This window comes from Apis laboriosa, unplaced genomic scaffold (assembly GCF_014066325.1).
Source record: "Apis laboriosa isolate Shangri-la unplaced genomic scaffold, ASM1406632v1 scaffold112_cov148, whole genome shotgun sequence".
In the NCBI taxonomy this organism is placed as follows: Eukaryota; Metazoa; Arthropoda; class Insecta; order Hymenoptera; family Apidae; genus Apis; species Apis laboriosa.
Window position 1 is genome coordinate 5,969,174 of NW_025220865.1, and position 16,877 is coordinate 5,986,050.

Genomic DNA, 16,877 nt, shown 5'->3' on the forward strand with positions numbered 1-16,877 from the left:
TCTCTCTCTCTCTCTCTCTCTCTCTCTCTCTCTCTCTCTCTCTCTCTCTCTCTCTCTCTCTCTCTCTGTCTCTCTCTGTATCTGTATCTCTATCTCTCTCTCGCGAGGAGACGCGCGCGATTCTTTTGCTCAACAAGTCGTGCCTTTTCTAGAGGGAACTCGTTACACGGATGGAGCCAATTAGAATCGAGGGACACCTTTTCAATGTTTGTCGCACACGCGCGGTAATTATGGGAACCGCTTCTTCTTCCCATTCGGATTAATACGAACGTCTATTAATTAGGCGTGACTGTGATATTCAGCGGGGGTGAATGGGGTGAGGGCAAGGGAAGGGTGGATGGATGGGGCGGATGGATGGATGGATGGATGGATGGATGGATGGAGGACGCAGCACGGGTTGCTGGCGCGCGTTTCGTTGAGTGTTCTGCTTGCGCGACGAAATTATTTACTTTGTTTTTCTTTTTCTTCTTTTCTTTTTTGAGCGTAGATTTTTCGAAAGGACGAATTCTTGGAGAGCGATATCGTTTTGGAAGTAATTTTTGGAAATGATGCTTTCCTTTCTCCAGCGAAGAAATAAATTATAGAACGATTTTAAGATTAGAAAAGGAATTTAAGAATTTTTTAAATTTAAATCTTAGAATGGTAGGATTTTTACTTGTCGTTAAACGTGGAATTTTTGATAAATAATAATTTGGTTTCATCGATGATAATTCGTAAGGGGAAGGGAAATATCGAAATAGCTTTTTCGAAAAAATGAATTCTTGGAGAGCGATATCGTTTTGGAAATAATTTTTGGAAATGGTGCTTCGATGCTTTAGCTTTCGCCAACGAAGGAATAAATTATAGAACGATTTTAAGATTAGAAAAGGAATTTAAGAATTTTTAAAATTTAAATCTTAGAATGGTAGGATTTATACTTGTCGTGGAATTTTTGATAAACTGGTTCCATCGATGATAATTCGTAACGGGAAGAGAAATATCGAAATAGACGGGTTTCGTTCGGGAAAAGAATAGAAGATCGATTAGAATTGGGAATAGCATCGAACGACACTTGCGCGTCTCGCAGATAAAATAGATTTACACAGGTGTGGACGATACGAGGTATATTTTTGAAAATAGCACGGGACTAATCTCAGAAGTCGTACGCCGTTAAATGGGAAAAGATCTTTGTGCGAAATTCTCGCTCTGCTTTTTAATCCCGCCAATAATCGTAAATACTTTTTCTAATCTTAAATCGTCGACTAATCAACGTGTATTCAGTAGATATATACGTATATATCTTTTTATCGGTGTTAATATTTGAAGAGAATGTTATTTTTGTATGTTAACGGCAAAGTTGAAATTGGAAGATAGATGACGTGAAAATTGGATTGTTCCAGTGACCGGAAGTGCCTAAAGGCCCGAAGATTCTGCCTTCGCAGCAGCTGGGCGCTGCGGTCGCTCCATGGCCGGGCGCCACCGGCCTCCTAGCCTCTGTCACCGCTGACGACATGGCACACAAAGGTAAATTTCTTCCTTCCTTTTTTTTTTTCTTTCGTAATTAAAAAGACAAAAAGTAGACAAAGTGCGTATATAAGTTAAAAAGATATCTAAAACTTTAATGGCTAGAGCAGGTCGAAAACGTACAAATCTAAAATAAATATCCAAAGCACGGTATGGTATGTAACGCGCTATACAAATTCGGGTTATTTATTTATTTAAGTGATCGCTAGGCCATGCCAATTTTTATTTCCTATGTTTTATCAAATAGAAACGAATATCTATTTAAGCTCTATTTTTTTCATCGTATAAATTTAATTCTACGTAAATAATATTGAATGTATATACGTTATTATATAAAAACTCAAAGTTCATTTTCTTTATACTACACGTAGTTTTCATTACGTAGTTTCGAGGGAAGATAGTTACTAGGCTCACGGATGATCTCAAATTTATTCTCAGAAGATCGAATATACGATTTTTTTTTAATAATTTAATTCCACGTAAATAAATAAATAATACGTATTCAATGACCATTTTCGAGAGAGAATAGGCTCACGGATCTTAAATTTATTCTCAAAAGATCGAATATAATACGTAGAATATTTAGTGACTACTTTCGAGAGAAAAAGGCTCACAGATGATCTCAAATTTATTCTCAGAAGATCGAATATACGATTTTTTTAATAATTTAATTCCACGTAAATAATACATAGAATATTCAATGACTACTTTCGAGAAAGAATAGGCTCACAGATGATCTCAAATTTATTCTCAGAAGATCGAATATACGATTTTTTTAATAATTTAATTCCACGTAAGTAATACGTACATATTCAAATAGGCTCACGGATGATCTCAAATTTATTCTCAAAAGATCGAATATACGATTTTTTTTAATAATTTAATTCCACGTAAATAATAAATAGAATATTCAATGACCACTTTCGAGAGAAAAACGCTCACGGATCTCAAATTTATTCCTCCAAGATTCGAAAAGCCCGCCCTTTTTCAAATTTCCCGCCACGCGCAACAACCTCGCGGAATTTAGCGAGAACTCGCGAAACACGGGAGCGATCGAATTAATATCGTGCTTGCTGCATTGGAGAGGGAGGGAGGAGGGGGTGGGGTGGGCGAGGAAGCAGGAAATAGCCGTGAAGCCGAATCGAAACGTCCGAGGAATGGAGAGGGGAGGGGGGGGGGGCCTCGGTTGATGGCTAAGGCGTTTAACCCCATTAGTCCTGAATGGAAGTTCACCCGGGTTCCTCTCTCTTTCACCTCGCCTTTCCAAGTTTCCCTCCTCCCTTCCCTCTCTTAACACGGAAAAGGGGTCCAAAGAGGATGAACAGACGACGTCTCAAGGCTTTCCAAACCCGACACCGGCTCCTGCCCTGTGAAACTGGCTGCTGCTCACTTCACGTATTGATTTCCATTCTCTTCTACGCCTTCCAGGCGAGCCTTCCTTCCTTCCTTCCTTCCTTCCTTCCTTTACGCGCCGTGGGCCGAAAATCGTCGTCGTTCCGCCGCTTCTTCGCGCAGATTTGGGACGAAGACGACGAAGCTCGCTCGATTTCCAAGTGGAAGAATATTTTATTTATCGTTGCGAGAAAAAGAATTTTCACGTTCTCATCCATCTCGATCTTTATCCATCGAGCGAGGAAGAAAAGAAATTCGAATCGAGAAATTTATCCTTCTTCTCCGAAAAAAAACGGTGTTTGAACGAAAAACAGGCGAAACGTAAAATTTAATATCCGTCGTTTTCCATATAGAGGAAAATCTATTCAAAAATCTGGAGAGAGGGATCAATCAAATCCTTTCGCTTTCTTAGCTTTCTACAAGATCGGAGGAGGAGGAGGAGGAGACAGATATCCCTCCTCGGTTTTACGATCTGGAGGAGAAATTAGGTCGTTCCCCTGCACGGGGATGGCAAGGTTAAATGGTCGACAGGGATTAAATCGTGGAAGAATCTGCTCGAAAATCCACGAGTTATCGGCCGAGCGCGGTGAGGTGGGGTGCGTTAAGTTTACCTCGTCGAATCGAAGCCTCGATCACCGTCGGATCGTCGACTCGGTTTTGATCGATCGTCTTTCCTCGATTTCCTCCTTGTCCTCGACAAATCCAGCCCTCCTCCTCTTTTCTTTTTCTTTCATTCCACGGAATGAATCGAATTTCGAAATTTCAAATTACTCTTCAGAGTAATAAAAACTTTTAACTTTCTTTCTCGAGATTTTTTTCTCTTTCGAGATTTTTTTGCATCCGATCTGGATAGATTTTAGATTCGAATGACGTTGCATTGCGTTCGGATTTTTATTTGATCGAAATGGAATCGAGCGTTAAAATGATTCGATGATTAATCGAAAGAAGGGTAGAAAACGATTAAACAGCCCCTCGTTCGAATAAATCTTCGAATCTTTGATTGTGCTTACATTTTTTCATTCTTACTTTAAAAGATATCGTCTCTTTAAAAGATATTTTACAAATAGGAAGGATATTTGATCAAGCATTTTTTCGAATGGCGGTCTAAATTTCAAAACTTTTGCCATTTATAATAATCGAACGAAATAATATAATCGTGCATAAGGATGTTACAAAATCGACGATACGCAAGAAAACCGTAAGCAGAATCGAATATATTCCTCCAAATACGCAGAGAGATGTCACAGAGATATCGACTCGTCCCATGGATCGTGCCCCGTTCAAGCGAAACACATGAAAGGAGAGGGGCGGAAGTAGAGAGTATCGCACGATTTCCGGATACACACGCGTTCGAGCATTGGAAACGCGTCGACAGACGAATCGTCTTCGGTTCACCAGTGGCTGCTCGAGGGGCCGGCAGTTAAGATTGGGGGAGGACTCGAAATAAGAATAAAAGGGGGAGTCCTTCTTCGTTCTTATATGGTAATCAGGGGGAGAGGTGAAAAAAGGAGAGGTGGTGGCTCGAGGCATCGATCTGAATTCTGAATTCCGTGTAGACGGTGACGTCGCCAGGAGGACGTTTTTTCCCTTCTCACTGTATTCCAGGGAATATTACGTTCGAGATCAAAGATATATATATATATATCACAATCTCGTGATTTTTGTGAAGAAGAATTTCGTGAAGAATTTTCCAGGCGTTCGAATAATTTTTCGTGATCGTGATAAAGGGTTGAAGGATTTTTCGATATTTTCGGCAATAATTAATCCTCTTCCTAAATTTCTTCCTTGAATGCGGAAAAAATCTCGTTTCTAATTCCCGTGCGATCATCACGACGTCGAAGTGTTTCTCGGCGAATATAAGGAGACGAGCGTTTTCAACAGCCGAGAAAGAGATTCTCTCTCTCTCTCTGTGTCTCTTTGCAGAAGCGTCAGGGTACAAAAGGAACGAGCTGCTTCTTCTTCGCCTCGACTAAGAAACGGGAGCAGCAACTGTTCCCTGTGCAAACACATCGTTTCCACCGACGACTCTTCTAACTGTTAAACGAAGTAAAAGAAGAAGAAGAAGAAAAAAAAAAAAGAAAAAGAAGAAAGGGAGAGAAAAAGAGAGAGAGAACGAAAAACAGAGACAAAGAAGTAGTATCGGAAGAAGAAGAGGAAGAAGGGGTGGAGGAGCAAAAGGAAGGTATCCTCCTCTCTCTCTCTCTCTCTCTCTCTCTCTCTCTCTCTCTCTCTATCGAGAGAGCTTTGAAATTCCACGGCGACACCCCTTTCCCCCTGCTGGAGGGAAAATAAAAAAGGGTGTCGGTATTTTTATGCGGAGAGGGGGCAGTTACGAATTAATTGAATGACACGGAGGGAGAGGGAGGGGTTGCTCCGTCCCTCGGCTGAGGAAATATGGCTGGATGCGGGGGAGGGGGATCAAAGAAGAAGCCTTTCTATCTGTTTTACGTGACTGTCGGGCCATTTTAAACGGCCACCCATTCCTCAGATTCCACTTTTCTTCCTCCTCCTTTTTTTTCTTTTTTTTGCGAGCAACTTTCGAGAGAACAACTCCAAACGTAATATTTAATTTCTTACATTATTACGAAACGGATAATTAAGGAGGATAATCGAACCATTGGAACTATCATAGAAGAATATATATATATTTCTCTATCCCTCCTCAAAAAAATCTTTCAACATTCGTCACATATTCTCCCCCCCTCTCTCTCTCTCTCTCTCTCTCTCTTAAAAAAGAAGAAAAACTTAAAAATATCCATCGACTCGTCCATCGAGTTCCAAAAAAGAGAGACTCTCGAAAGACAGAGAAGAAATCCTCCCCTCCCCCCTCCAATAAGCATCCCCTTCGAATCCAATATATTATATATATATATATATATATACATACATACATACATATATACATATATACGGTAAACCGACGAAGATAGGAAGCGAACAGTCTTGCATCAAGTGTATTCGACTGTAAAATTCCCTCTTCAAACAGAAACGGGGGGGGTGGCTGGCACATTTGGGCGGCGGCCGGGTTGGAACGGTCCGAAAAGATGAGAAGGCCTTTGAGGAGGAGAAGGGGGAGGGGAGGAGGAGAGGGGGAGGGGAGGTGACCCAAGAGGAATTCCTAAGCCAGCCCGGTATACGCGGAAACGGAGGGAAAGGGGAGGGGGAGAGTTGTACACCGCGAGAGAAAATTCGGCGTTGTAACAAGCGGCACGCGTACGAAATGGGTCGATGGATTAGATTAGATCAGATTGTGAAAGCGGTGGTTCTTGCTCTTCTCGAAAAGCTTAACGGTGCATCGCAAGCATTGGACGAGGGAAAATTGTTGAACTCGCGAGGAGGAGGAGGAGGGGGAAAAATATACGACTCGATATTTTTTTGAGCGGGAAAAAATGAGGCGAGAGAATGGTTTTCGAGATTTCCTCGAATCGCGAGAGGGAATTTTTTCGACTCGGCTAATAAGATTAGAAGTTAAATTGACAATGTGAAAGAAGGAGGAGGAATTGTAAGGAAGATTGGGAGGGGTAATGAATTGGGAGGGACGATGTTTTACTCTCTTGTTTTTTAACGAGGAATGTATGAATCGATCGTGTTGATTGGGCAAAACAATAAATAAAAATGTACGGATTTAGCTGAGTGAATATATTTAACCCTTTGCACTCGTATATATATTCGATAAGGATACCAATCAACTCGGAATTTTTTCGAAAGGCTACTACCCATCAACTCGGAATTTTTTTTCATCAATCAATCAAAAGGAAAGTATTTTTATACGAACATAACATAAATTAAAATTTCCGGTTTAGTAGAAAAAATTAGCAAATAAACATATTTAATCTGCATCTCACACTCTTTTGAAATATGAAAATCTATATAATAAAATCTATATAATAATATATATAATAATATGTTAATAATATAATATGTTAGAGACATCATATTTCTTGAAAACATGATTTTAATTAATTGTAAATAAATTTAATTAAATGAATATTATGTAATATTATCTGGCTATAATTTGACCCCAAATAATGTAAGATGTCGCCTATATGGCGACATACGAGTGCAACGGTAAAATATATAATGTCGCCTATATGGCGACATACGAGTGCAAAGGGTTAATTATACGTGATTGATTGCGTATCTGTTTACAAAATATTTGAAGTACGTGTATCGAGGAAAAAGAAATAGGTAGCAACTGTGAAACAGCGATGTTGCCGGCAACGTTCGATAATAAAACTACATATAGAATTTCAGTGAACTTTAAATTCTGTAACAGATCGAAATTGAAATTATTCAGAATTGTTGATTAATCATTGTCTCGATTAAACGTGTGAGAAATCTACAAGGGGAGGATCGATATTTTTTTTTTTCTAAAAAATAAATGATAAATTATTCTATATAAAAGTTGGATATTAAAAAGCGTTGAAAAAGTAATTTTCGTGTCTTTTTTCTCTTTCGAGAAGAAATGTGTCGAAATTGGTCGAAATTGAAATCGTAAGAAGGTAGAGAATATTCAAAAATCTTAGAAATCTACGAGGGGAGGATCGATACTCTTTTTTCTCTGGAGAATATAAACTAGAATATAGAATAGACGGTTGAAGAAATAATTGGTTAAAAATTTCGAATAATAAATATATCAATTTTATTCGTAACTTCAACAATTTTCCCCATCACTGGAAGAATCTTTTCGAATGTTTGGAATTTTTAGAATAATATTGGAAATTATGAGATTCTTTTCGATAATCATGCATTTTTCTATATGCAAGAAGAATAATTGGGCACTGATTCGTTGAAAACGATAAAATTTCGAATAAAATTACTTATTAAAATGCTTGAAACATTTATTCGTAGCTTTTCATATAATGTTGGCCAATTACGATTATTTCCAATTATTATTATTATTTTGAATAATAAATTATCGAGGTAACTTATGGAAGTAACTTCAACTATTAAATTTTCCCTGTCACTGGGTGAGAGATGGATGAACGTGGAAACGAAATAGATGCTGAGGAAAGTTTCGCGCGTCGAGAAACGACTATACTTAAGTTTTAACGATAAAAAATATTTTTCACATTCTTTTGTAGAAGAAAGTAGATGAAAGGGACGAGGATGTCGATAGCTTTTCTCGCTCTCGTTATTTTCCTCGATGCCATTCTTCCGACGGTTGTGTAAGCATTCCAAATCTGTTCCATATTTAAGAAGCAATATCCAATTTTTAGGTTATCTCTTCGCCGCCATTTTAAACGTAATATTTATCGAGTACTTAATTTCAAAAAATTTTGAATATACAATTCGTACCACGCGATAAATGTATTCATCAAACCGATATTTTAAAATCAATTACATCGTTACTCCATGCATGATAATTATTAAATAAATATTTCATCATCAATACTTCGAGAACAAAAAAATTATATCGAATAATCATTTTAGAGAATATAAATTACTAATTTATATTAATACTATATAAATATATTATAAAATTATTATTAAAATTATATATTATAAATAAACTACTAATTTAAATTTCTTATATTATTCTTATTCTTTGTTATATTACTTATATATTTATTATATTATTTCTTATTCTTTATACACGATCCAGTTCTAAATACTGTTCACTGTTTGAAAAAAGTGAACTCCTATCTCCACTTCAGACGCTTTGTTGACGACCATTTGCAATTCGAATATTCGTAAAAATCGTAAAGATTATTTTCATTTCACAAAGTTACGTTAGAACAATCATCCAAGACCTAAAACTATTAATTATTTTGATATTATTCATAACATTTCGAATTCGAATACGAAATTATAAATTAAATGTAATTTAATTACATTTACGACATCGTCACGAATCGTAATTATCCTAAAGAGATAGACAAATATTTATATTCGTCACGTTAAAATTACTCTACGATTCTATGCCTAACGCTGATCGCGTCGAGGTTTTCAGATATCCTTTCTTGGATTCTCGGTAAAATAGAGAACGATACGAACAATTGCAAATAAAATATAAATATAATAATATTTATATTTTAAATAATATATAAATATCGAATATAAATAAAAATTTTCAAACCTCGAAAGAAATTTTAATATCTACTTTCATTTCTCTTACGTCGATATTATCGATTCGACCGATAAATTTACAGAAGGATTGGCGCGAATGCGACACGATAAATCCGGTGAAAGGGCAGCGTTAAAAGGAACACCCAATCGCGCTGCGCCTTCCGTCTGACCTCCCCTCCCCTCCCTCCCCTCCCTCCACCTCGCCCGTTAAATCAGTGAAACGATCGCGACGGCCGTGAAGAATCCATGAAATTCCCATCGCAATAGGTTCGCGCGGTGACAATGGGCGAGGGGTCGCCCTTCTTTTCTTTCGCCCCGTTAATGAGCTTCCGCGCTAATGCACTCCCTTCCCCCTCCCTCCCCACCCACTCTTCACTTTCCTTTTCCTCCGCGAAAAAATGGATACGTTCAAGCAACCGCTTTTATTCGGAATTTTTAATTTTTAAAGAGATGGATTCTTTTCTCGCCTGCATCGAAATATAAGATAATATTTATAAGATCGATATCGAACAGAACGAAATGTAATAATGCGTGGTAGCATTAATTTCGAACAATTCTTCGATCGATAAAAATTTCCTTCCTTGTTTGTATCTCGTTTAACGAGAGAACGAAATCTGCTTCAGGCCACGCACGTACCTGTATCAAGTGTACTTCTATTTAATATATTATATTATATATTTCAGTAATGCCTGATGGTCGCAAGAATGATGTCTCGCATCACTTGTATTACTGTTTGCAATAGAAGTATTGATGATAGTAATTGTATTGGCAATAATATTGAATAGTATATTTTGGATATTTTAATTCGGATAATTTGGATTATGTGTCGAATACTCTTCGACTAGTAACAGATATACTTCCTAGTTACGGATTATATATAAATTCTCACAAGCACGGTGTGTTCATAAATTATCTAATTCTCGTATCAACTATGACAGACTCAAAATTATTAAGATTACCTCGAAATTAGAAAATTTATCAGAATTATTACCTAAAAATACAAATGTATATAAATGTAATCCTTTGGAAACGATTTTATCCTCCTTCGAAATACGTACCTAATCCTAGCTTATTTGTTTCGTAATAATCGTATAAACACGGACGATGAACGTACGAATGAAAAATGAAATAAACCGCGAGGAAAACGTGTTACACGTTGTTTGAGAAAAAAGTGAGACAGGATTTCCAGCGACAAAAGGAATGGAGAGAGAGAGAGAGAGAGAGAGAGGACGAACAGCACACTGAATAAATATTTTGACAAACCGCTTGAGAGTGGGGCAATGGTTTTTTGGTAGCCATGGGTACGTCGACAACTGCCGGCCTAATTTTCCCCCCCAAACGTTTCCGGAGATTACATCGGATTCTCATTGTGCCGGCCCCTAAGATTCGCCCTTGCCCGACCGAGATCCGTGTACTTTTTTTCGATCGAGGAAACCGAGAGTGTCCTTCACCTTGTCCCCTATTTTTCTCTTTTCTTTTTATTTATTTCGTGTACACGCAAGGTTTAATGATCGTCCCCCCTCGCTACTCGAAAGGAATCTAATGGTTGGTGGTTCGATTTCGAATATTTTTATCCGGGGAAATCTTCTCCTGGAACGAAGGAGCAAAGAGATTTTGCTTTCTTCTTCCAATCTGTATATCAAGTATTATTACGAGTATCAAGAAATATAAACTTTTTTTTTTTTTTTTTTTGTCTCTCAAGGAACCTTGAACTTTGCGAGCTTAACAAATAGCTAGAAAAATCATCTTCTTTCGTTTTCCATTCTATTAATACACGTCAATTGTCAATTAAACTGGAATTTTTATCCACTCGTCCTCGTCGTCGAATCTTTGGCAGATGGAAAATCGAATCGTATCGATGTAAAAGTCGGCAAACATTTCTCATCAATTATCCGTTCTTTTTTTTTTTTTTTTTTTCTTCTGTTAGCGTCCTCTCTGTACTTTTCGACTCAAAAAAAAAATCTCTAACTCGACGCATCGATCCTTCGATCGATCCACTTCGTTTAGAAAACTCTTTACTCCCAGTCATAACTGGCTCGATACACGTGATATATATATATATATAGGTTGCCAATTTTTCATCCTCTTAACAAGATCCCTTGAGCCGATATTCTAAAAATTCTTGGTTCTCAACTTGATAGGTCGCCTAGGTTTCTCTCTCACTTCTTTTATTCCAACGAATCGAAACAATCGACATTGGCCTTCGTTCCATTCCTTTTTAATTTCTCGTCAAATTAAAGGAGAAGGGAAAAGATTCCAACGATAAGAGTATTGTCCCATTAATTTTTCCATCATATTTTCTTTCTTCTTTTTTTTTTTTTTTTTTTTTTTGTAGAATATCGAACTCTATTAACTATTTTGTTTCGTTAGATTTGTTTTTGCTTCGAGTAATAGGGTTACTCGAGTAGAGGAGTTAGAGTCAGAAAAGGGTGAGTTGAGAAATACTGTTTTAAAGCGTACGAATCTGTTCGAGAACGATATATATATATCGGTGGATCGTCGAACTGGATCAGATTCCACTAACGACAGATCGTTAAATAATCGTCAGGGAAAGAGCACTTCGTCGAATCGCGATCCCTTTGAACGATAGTTTAAATCGCGTTCGTTTCGCTCGCCTTTCAAAATAAAAAAAAAAAAAAAAAAAAAAAAAAAAAAAAATACAATCCCAAGTTGAAATATCTGGTTCAAAAGTTTGAAGAAAGGAAAATTCAAAGTAATCAATTATAATCGACGTACGTAAACAAATCAAATTGAATATAATTGATTCGTTTCTAGCACAGATTACCTACGAAATTAAAAGCAAGTATAGATCACGATCGAAAAATTCGTTTCAAATCTGTATGGAATAATTCAACGAGCGTAAATAAAACTTTCGTTTCCTCGAGTTTCCGAATGGAAAAGGAGAGAAGGAAGGAAATTTCGTTCGCCTCGATCGTTCCACTCTTCTCACCCCACCTCCATCGAAAAAAAAAAAAAAGGAAAAGAAAATGGCGTCGACGATCGAGGAAACGCGTCGTTAACGAATGTGAGTTAACAGGACGATAATGAACGTCGTCGCCATTTTTTCGACTCGATTTTCCGAAACCTTCTCTTCGTCTCTCCTTCTCCTTACCCCCCCTTTCCCCTCTCCCTTTCTCCGTTTCGCGCGCTTACGTGCACGCGAGGTAAGGCAAGGAGTGGTGAAAATATTTTTCCCTTCTTCTTTTTTTCTTTTCTTTTCTTTTCCTCGAAGAAAGAGAGAAACCCCCCCGAGTGGTCCTTCAACTTCACGGTTGTGAAACGGTTGTGGATCGTTGCACGAGCACAGTATAATAACGATTCCACCCGCACACCTGCATGGCACGCCAGCCTCCTCGAGGATCCTGACGAGTCGAGTAATCTCGTCCAACAGCCCTGACCTATATACGTGCCTTCGTTACGAGTCTCGAAGACCATCCTCTCCCAGTTGCTTCACGCTTTCGAGATCTTGGGATTAGGGGGAGGAGGGAGGAGGGGTGGGAGGAGAGATTGTTCGCAGGATTGCTGGATGTTGTCCACGTTATCGTTCGATTAGGAATAGATTTGTTCTAAGGGAAGAAACAAATAAGTCGTTGCTCTGGGCGTTCGTAGATCGAAGCTATTGATACGAATTTTTATGCGAAATTTAAAGGAGGGAGGAGGGGCTTTTTAAAATTTTATCAGAACAGTTTGTTAATTATCGTGTATGGGGATGGAAACGGATGATGCGGACCTCGTATTCGAAACAAATTCTTCAAATTTTGCACAATAACTTCTTTACTACGAACGTTTGTACGAACGATAGTACAATAATTTGAAACTTTTTTGGTAAAAAAATTCTTCGTATTCGAAACGAACTCTTCAAATTTTATACTTCTGTACTGCTTGTACAGAACGATATTATAATAATTTGAAACTTTTTTAGTAATTCAATTTCTATAGAATCGTTATATTGTTATTTATAAACAAATTCTTCAAATTTTAGGCATCACAATAACTTCTTCGTATTCGAAACAAACTCTTCAAATTTTACACTTCTATTTATTATTAAATTATTATTATTATTATTATTATTATTATTCAATTATTATTATTCAAATTATAATAATTTGAAATTTGTTTAGTAATTCAATTTTTATAAAATCGTTATATTGTCATTTATAAATAAATTCTTCAAATTTTAGGCATCACAATAACTTCTTCGTATTCGAAACAAACTCTTCAAATTTTACACTTCTGTACTGCTTGTCCGAACGATATAATAATAATTTGAAATTTGTTTAGTAATTCAATTTTTATAAAATTGTTGCATTCTCATTTATAAACAAATTCTTCAAATTTTACGCAATAATATCTTTGTTATTTATATAAAAACCATTACATAACGTAATTTGAAATTTTTTTTAATAATTCAATTTCTATGGAATCGTTACATAATATACTACTATCATTTCCAAATATCCTTTTCAAATTTTTTTAGTAATTCAATTTCCATAGAATCGTTGCATCCTCATTTATAAACAAATTCTTCAAATTTTACGCAATAATATCTCTGTTACTTATACAAAAATCATTACATAACGTAATTTGAAATTTTTTTTAATAATTCAATTTCTATAGAATCGTTACATAATATACTACTATCATTTCCAAATATCCTTTTCAAATTTGTTTAGTAATTCAATTTCCATAGAATCGTTATATCGTTATTTATAAACAAATTCTTCAAATTTTACGCAAACCTCATCACAATAACTTTTTCCTTACTACTTGTACGAACGAAAAATACAATAATTTAATTACAATAATTTGAAATTTTTTTTAAATAATTCAATTTTTATAAAATCGATTTACATCCTCATCTATAAACAAATTCTTCAAATTTTACGCAAATAATATATCTCTGTTACTTATACAAAAATCATTACAATCATAACATAATTTGAAACTTTTTCAGTAATTCGATTTCCATAGAATCGTTACATAATATGCTACTATCATTTCCAAACAAACTCTTCAAATCTCGCGGAAACCACGATAACTCCTCCACACTTATCCAAACGTCGATCGAAATAATTTCTCCTATTTCTCTACCACTTCCAACCAAAATTCCTGAAAAACTTCTTTTAACCCCCCTCCTCCATCGACGCTCTCCAATCTTCCCCCCTCCCCCTCCCCCCTCCCTCCAGTGACCAGTGACGCTCGTCGAAGAGAAAACTGGACCGTGGATCGACAGCCCAGCCCATTTCCCACACCCGATCATTCCGATACGTGGGCTAATTATGTCAAAAGCTTCCCCCCTCCCCCTCCCTCCCCCCTCCGTCCCGGGGGGACGCGGACACGAGTCCCATGGGAACAACACGGCGGCCGAACAACAATGCCGAGACCCGTTCGACCGTCATTGTGCACCTTGTGCCCGATTATTGTGTACGTTAAAAGAGCCCCCTCTCCCCCCCTCCTCTCCCTTTATTTCTCCTGATTTCTCCAACCAACGACCCCCTCGTAGCCCCAGCTTCCGCGTCGAGCTTTTCGAGATATTTTTCGCAATATTTCGGGGGGAAAGAAAGGAGGGGTGAGACGTGTCCCTTCGCGAGATCAGGATTTCCTAGGATTTTCTGCTTCTCTGTTTCCTAGTTGTGTGAGCGCGGATCGCGACATCGCACGCGGATTACCACACCGGGAACATATGTCGTGTTTCTTATTGTGATGATGATTTTGGATTTTATTTGGTTTTCTCTCTCTCTCTCTCTCTCTCTCTAAGGGTGGTTCTTTTTTGGGTTAGTTATTTATTTTATTTCGAGAAAGATTTATTTCGAGGGATTTTCGACGGGAAAAATGTTTGGATATTATTCGTTATTTATCGACTCTTACGTTACGAATTATTTTATATTTCGGTGGAAAGAAGTGTCGAGGAATTGATTAATTAATAGGAAGGAAATATAACATTATTTTCTATAGTGTTTCTCATTGATCTGCATATGATGCGTCTAAACCTTCGGGGTTAGAAAATTTTCTTGTCTCTCGTAATACGTAAAGCTCGTTATTTATATATATATATATAAAACGATAGTTAATAAACGTAATTTCGTAGTTAAGATAATAATTGTACACGAATGATACATCAAAATAATTAATAGTGTTTCGAAAATATTTCAGTTTCCGGTCTTATTATCCTAACTTCGTAAATGAAAATATTTTTCACGATTTTTTAAATATTCGAATTACAGCGCGATACTTCTTTCCACCTTATCTTTATCTTTATAATCTTTCTTATATCTTTCTTATATCTTTATAATCTTTATCTTTATAATCGTACGATTTTTCTTTCCTTCGTATCTTTTTCCAATCACTAAAAATAAGACCGACACTCAAAATCTAAAATATTCTCCATTCATTGCGAATCAAGGCACACGAATGATACATCAAAATAATTAATAATATTTCGAAAATATTTCCGGTCTTATTATCCTAACTTCGTAAATGAAAATAATTTTCCCGATTTTTGATGATCTTTATGACCTTTCTTTCCTTCTTCTATCTTTTTCCAATCACAAATTAAAAATAAGACCGACACTCTAAAATCTAAAATATTCTTCCAATCATGGCGAATCAAGGTGTCTCCACGAAATCTTCCTAAAATGGAAAACACTCTCCTCCGTTTGATCATCCTAAATCTCAAAAAACAAACAAACAAGTAAAGACAGCAAAATCGTGCTCGAAATCGTTATCATTGAAACGGTCAGATGGCGGAAGATAACGAAGGGAAGTGAACGGGGTGGGGAAGGAAGGCCGTGGACGGGCCTTTTCCACAAGGTGCACCCGGAGAAGCGGCTCTGACAGATCCGTTGGCGTGGAATAACGCGTTTACGAGCTCTTTGTCCGCTCCGCTTTGGCCCGCCTCGTGCTACCGTTCCCGCTACACCTCCCCCCCCTCCCTTGATCTAGATCTATTCGAGGCGGAGAGAGCTCGAAGGCACAGGTTGGTTCCCCAGGTAATTGGATAATTCGGGCCCTAAACAGCGGCGAGGGAACGCGATTAACCGAAAATATTCGCGCGCCTGTTTCCTTTCGCAAAGAGAGAAAGTTGTTGTTGTTGTTGCGTGCCGCGCCTCCTTCGAAAAGAACGAGTTCGAAATAAGATTCAAAATAGATTAGAGCAAGTATCGTTGAAAGTTAGCTTTTGTCTAAAAAGGTGTCTCTGATCGAAACTCAAGTTTTGAAATTTTCGTATCATATTCGTTTAAAACGAATGGATCAATATCCAGAATCTGTCAACAACTCGTATCGATCTCTGAATAGTATCATGGATGAAAAAAAAAAGAAAGAAAGATAAAAAAATAGAGTACAAATAATAATTTTAAACTTTCAAAATTTTTGTATCGACGAATGTTTGAAATGAATATCCAGAATTTGCCAACAACTTGTATCAATTCCTGAATACCAATGATAAGAAAGAAAGAAAGAAAGAAAGAAAAAAAGGAATTAAAATAAAAACAGACATTTTAAGTAAATTTGAACTTTCAAAATTTTCGTATCAATCCCTGAATAGTATAATGAATAGTAATCTAACCTAACCTAACCTAACCTAACCTAACTATCGACGAAAAAAAAAGAAAGAGAGTAAAATAAAAACAGATTTGAAATATATTTAAACTTTTAAAATTTTCGTATCAATCCCTGAATAATATGACGAATAATAACCTAACCTAACATAACCATCGACGAAAAAAAAAAGAGAGTAAAATAAAAACAGATTTGAAATAAATTTAAACTTTTAAAATTTTCGTATCAATCCCTGAATAGTATGATGAATAGTAATCTAACCTAACCTAACCTAACCTAACCTAACTATCGACGAAAAAAAAAGAAAGAGAGTAAAATAAAAACAGTTTTGAAATATATTTAAACTTTTAAAA

The 16,877-nt window shown here is 36.7% G+C and overlaps 1 protein-coding gene across 1 annotated transcript in view; it reads left to right on the top strand.

Annotated features, from left to right (window-relative positions):
• LOC122715102 (paired box protein Pax-6-like) overlaps positions 1–16,877 on the top strand; it is a 115,582-nt gene that overhangs the window by 8,993 nt on the left and 89,712 nt on the right. The window contains exon 2 of the mRNA XM_043937031.1: positions 1,380–1,503. Coding sequence (XP_043792966.1) covers positions 1,491–1,503 — 13 coding nt within the window. The 5' untranslated portion in view covers positions 1,380–1,490. The remainder of the gene's footprint in view (positions 1–1,379; positions 1,504–16,877) is intronic.